This window comes from Pteropus vampyrus, unplaced genomic scaffold, assembly GCF_000151845.1.
Source record: "Pteropus vampyrus isolate Shadow unplaced genomic scaffold, Pvam_2.0 Scaffold202, whole genome shotgun sequence".
Classification (NCBI taxonomy): Eukaryota; Metazoa; Chordata; class Mammalia; order Chiroptera; family Pteropodidae; genus Pteropus; species Pteropus vampyrus.
In genome coordinates this window covers 896,254-899,022 of record NW_011888983.1, presented here as the reverse complement: position 1 = coordinate 899,022, position 2,769 = coordinate 896,254, and the positions used below count along the sequence as shown (strand labels likewise).

At 46.6% G+C, this 2,769-nt stretch overlaps 1 protein-coding gene across 1 annotated transcript in view; it reads right to left on the bottom strand.

The window, feature by feature from the left end:
* LOC105300133 (hexokinase-1) overlaps positions 1-2,769 on the bottom strand; it is a 58,786-nt gene that overhangs the window by 8,740 nt on the left and 47,277 nt on the right. Inside the window, exon 11 of the mRNA XM_023537854.1 lies at positions 1,152-1,273. Within this exon, the coding sequence (XP_023393622.1) occupies positions 1,152-1,273 (122 nt within the window). The remainder of the gene's footprint in view (positions 1-1,151; positions 1,274-2,769) is intronic.

Sequence of the window (2,769 nt, the reverse complement as noted above, 5' to 3'; positions counted from 1 at the left end):
CAGCTGGAGCTGTGCAGAACCCCACCACTCTCCCATCTCCCCTTTTCCCCCACCCCACTCCACCCCACCCCCAACCCCATGCCAGGAACAGCTAACTGGGCTGCCTTGAATTGCAAGAGCCTGACCTTCCAGGCGGGAAGGTGAGGTCTGGTCTGGAAGCTGACAATATGCTGTGTCACTCTTGCTTTGCATTTCACACCCAAGCCCATTCATAGGGAGAAGGGAGGGACTGGGTAGAGAAACAAAGCTCTGCAAACAAATGAAGAAACAACAAAAGAGCCCCAAAGCCAGGCCCTAAAAACCTTTCACCTGAAACTGTCCCCTAGTTTTTTAAATTTCCATAGGAGCCAAAAGTGGTTTAACAAATGAAAAGGTCTTCCTGGCACCAGGAAGGCAGCCTGCTGGGGCCTTAACTGGTCTCCCAGACACTCAGTGAAAGGTCCATGCAGCAGAGTGCCTCTCCTCCCTGTCCAGGTCAGAGTCTGCAGACGTTGGCTAAGAAATGGAGGCTTTTCCCCAGCATCCACTGACACCAGGAGCAGGATCAGTTAGATGAATGGTTTTTTTCACAACCCAAATCAATATGCTTCAAGATTATTTGCTATCAAGAGCCAAGCCCCTAATGTGCTTGGACTGTAAGGGAACAACCTGCAAAGCCAACAGAAAACCCTTCTGCAACCCACTTCTGTGGCTGGGACCACTCATAAACAGTGGCTGCTAAAGGCAAAATTGTGCCCAAGACTACTCTTTGGCCTTTTCCCATAGTCAGGAGAGGAGGAGGGCTCCTTTCCTTCCCATCCGCAGGCGTTGCAACATCTGCCTGGAGCTTCTCCATACTAGCCCAACAGAGTTGCCCTACAGGCCAGGCTGGCCCCACCCATCCATCTAAGCCATGGGAGCCATTTGGGACCTCATTCCTGGAAAGCTCCATTCTTGACAGTGTGGTCACAATCAAGGTGGGTGGTATTATGGAGTGGAGAGCCCGCTGGAAGGCTCTGTAGCCTTGGTCCAGGATGAAATTTTGGAGGTGGTAAGGGGACATGTCCTGACAGATATACTGTCTTACACAGCTAGCTGTTTGTTCAAGGCCCTACGAAACAGGAAAAGCCAGCCTTCCATCCCCAAGGAGAAAGACCCTCCAGAACACCCACCTACGATGAGTCCAACCTCACAGGTGGGCTCCTCATAAGCACAGGTCATCATGGTGCCCACCGTGTCATTGACTACAGCCACCACGTCCAGATCAAATTCCTTTGGAAAGAAAAGGACACAGCTTTAGCTTTAGGGTAGGGACAGCACTGCCCCGCTTGAATTCTGCAGGTTCACTCAGCTGCAGTACAGTCAGAAAGCCACCAGGGCATCATCTGAAATAGTTTTCTCACTAGCCTATAAGCGGCAATTAAATGTTCATTCACTGACTAAACATCTACAACTAATGATGTATCTGAAGTTTGAGATCTAAAGAAAGGAAGTATTCCATTTCACATTTGGCACTAAGTATTAGAGAGGCAGCCTTGAGGGAACTGTCGAATGGAAAAAGACAAGAAACATTGGCCAAACAGCTCTTTTTCTTGGAGATTCAAGTGTTATAGCCTTTCAGAAGGCAAAATGAAAATACCAAATCCAGTTCTCAGAATCTGTCCCTTCAGAAATAGCCACCCAGGTTCACAGAGGTACATGCACAAGGATATTTACCGCATGACTTGCATGAGCCAGAAACAACCCAAATATAGGTCAAAGGGGGCTATATAAACCACAGTTTAGGCAACGCATGGGAATCCTGTACAGCCAAGAAAAAAAATAGGGTCGGTCTATACGTAGTGAAGTGAAAAAATTCTGTTTCATAGTAAATGAAAAAAAGCAAGCTACAATATAGTATACACAGTATGATTCCCATTTTTTAAAAAAATGCATCTGTGGGATATTTACAGAAAGTAAGCTGGAAGAACACCTACAGTAAGAGTTGTGTAATGGGCAAAAATAGATCATCGGGTTTCTTTTCAATGAAATATTAGCTGCAGTCCAGAAGACTCTTCCAGGTGCAACCAGTCCTTTCAACTCCACTGATTTCAGTTTTCCGGATTGCCTATGTATTGGCCTGCTCTTTGAATTGGAGACGTTTGAACTGCTTTTCCAAAAACTTCTTACTGATGCCCTAATTAATTAAGTTAAATAAAATCTCTGGAATTTTTCATTTTATATTCTGTCAGTGTTCTCCAGCCAAAGACCAACAGAAACACGTCGGTAGGGGAACAAAGCTGGGCTGCTGACTGGTCGCGCAGCCCGAGAGAACACAGCCTGTGCGGTGTTTCACAAAACGTTAGAAAGCTGTTGTTACAGGATCTGCGCCTGGGGTGCTGGCTTCAGGGAGGATTCAAAGAAGTGGAGCTTTGGCCCGGGTTGCTGTCAGGTAGCAGGACAAGTCTCTGAGTGAGTGCTGAGTTCTGCTATGATCATGGAGCACTCTTATTCTTGTCCAGGTCACGGAGTGGCTGTGATGATGTCTGCACTCTGCGAGACTGTGTGTGTCCGACGGTAGACTATCAAGGCCCAACTGATGGTGCCAGCCTGTGCCCAGCTGTCAGCAACTGCTTTTCTCTTTTTCAATCTGTGGGAGAGTCATGATCTTTTCTTTTTAAGCAAACTGTCTTTTGACAACTCAAGAACTGTTCACCTCTGCTGATCACTGGGGGAACTTTTTACCTAGGTCGCATGCTTCTGTATTGTTTGAATTCTTTATGACTAACAAGTACAGTTTTTATAGCCAAA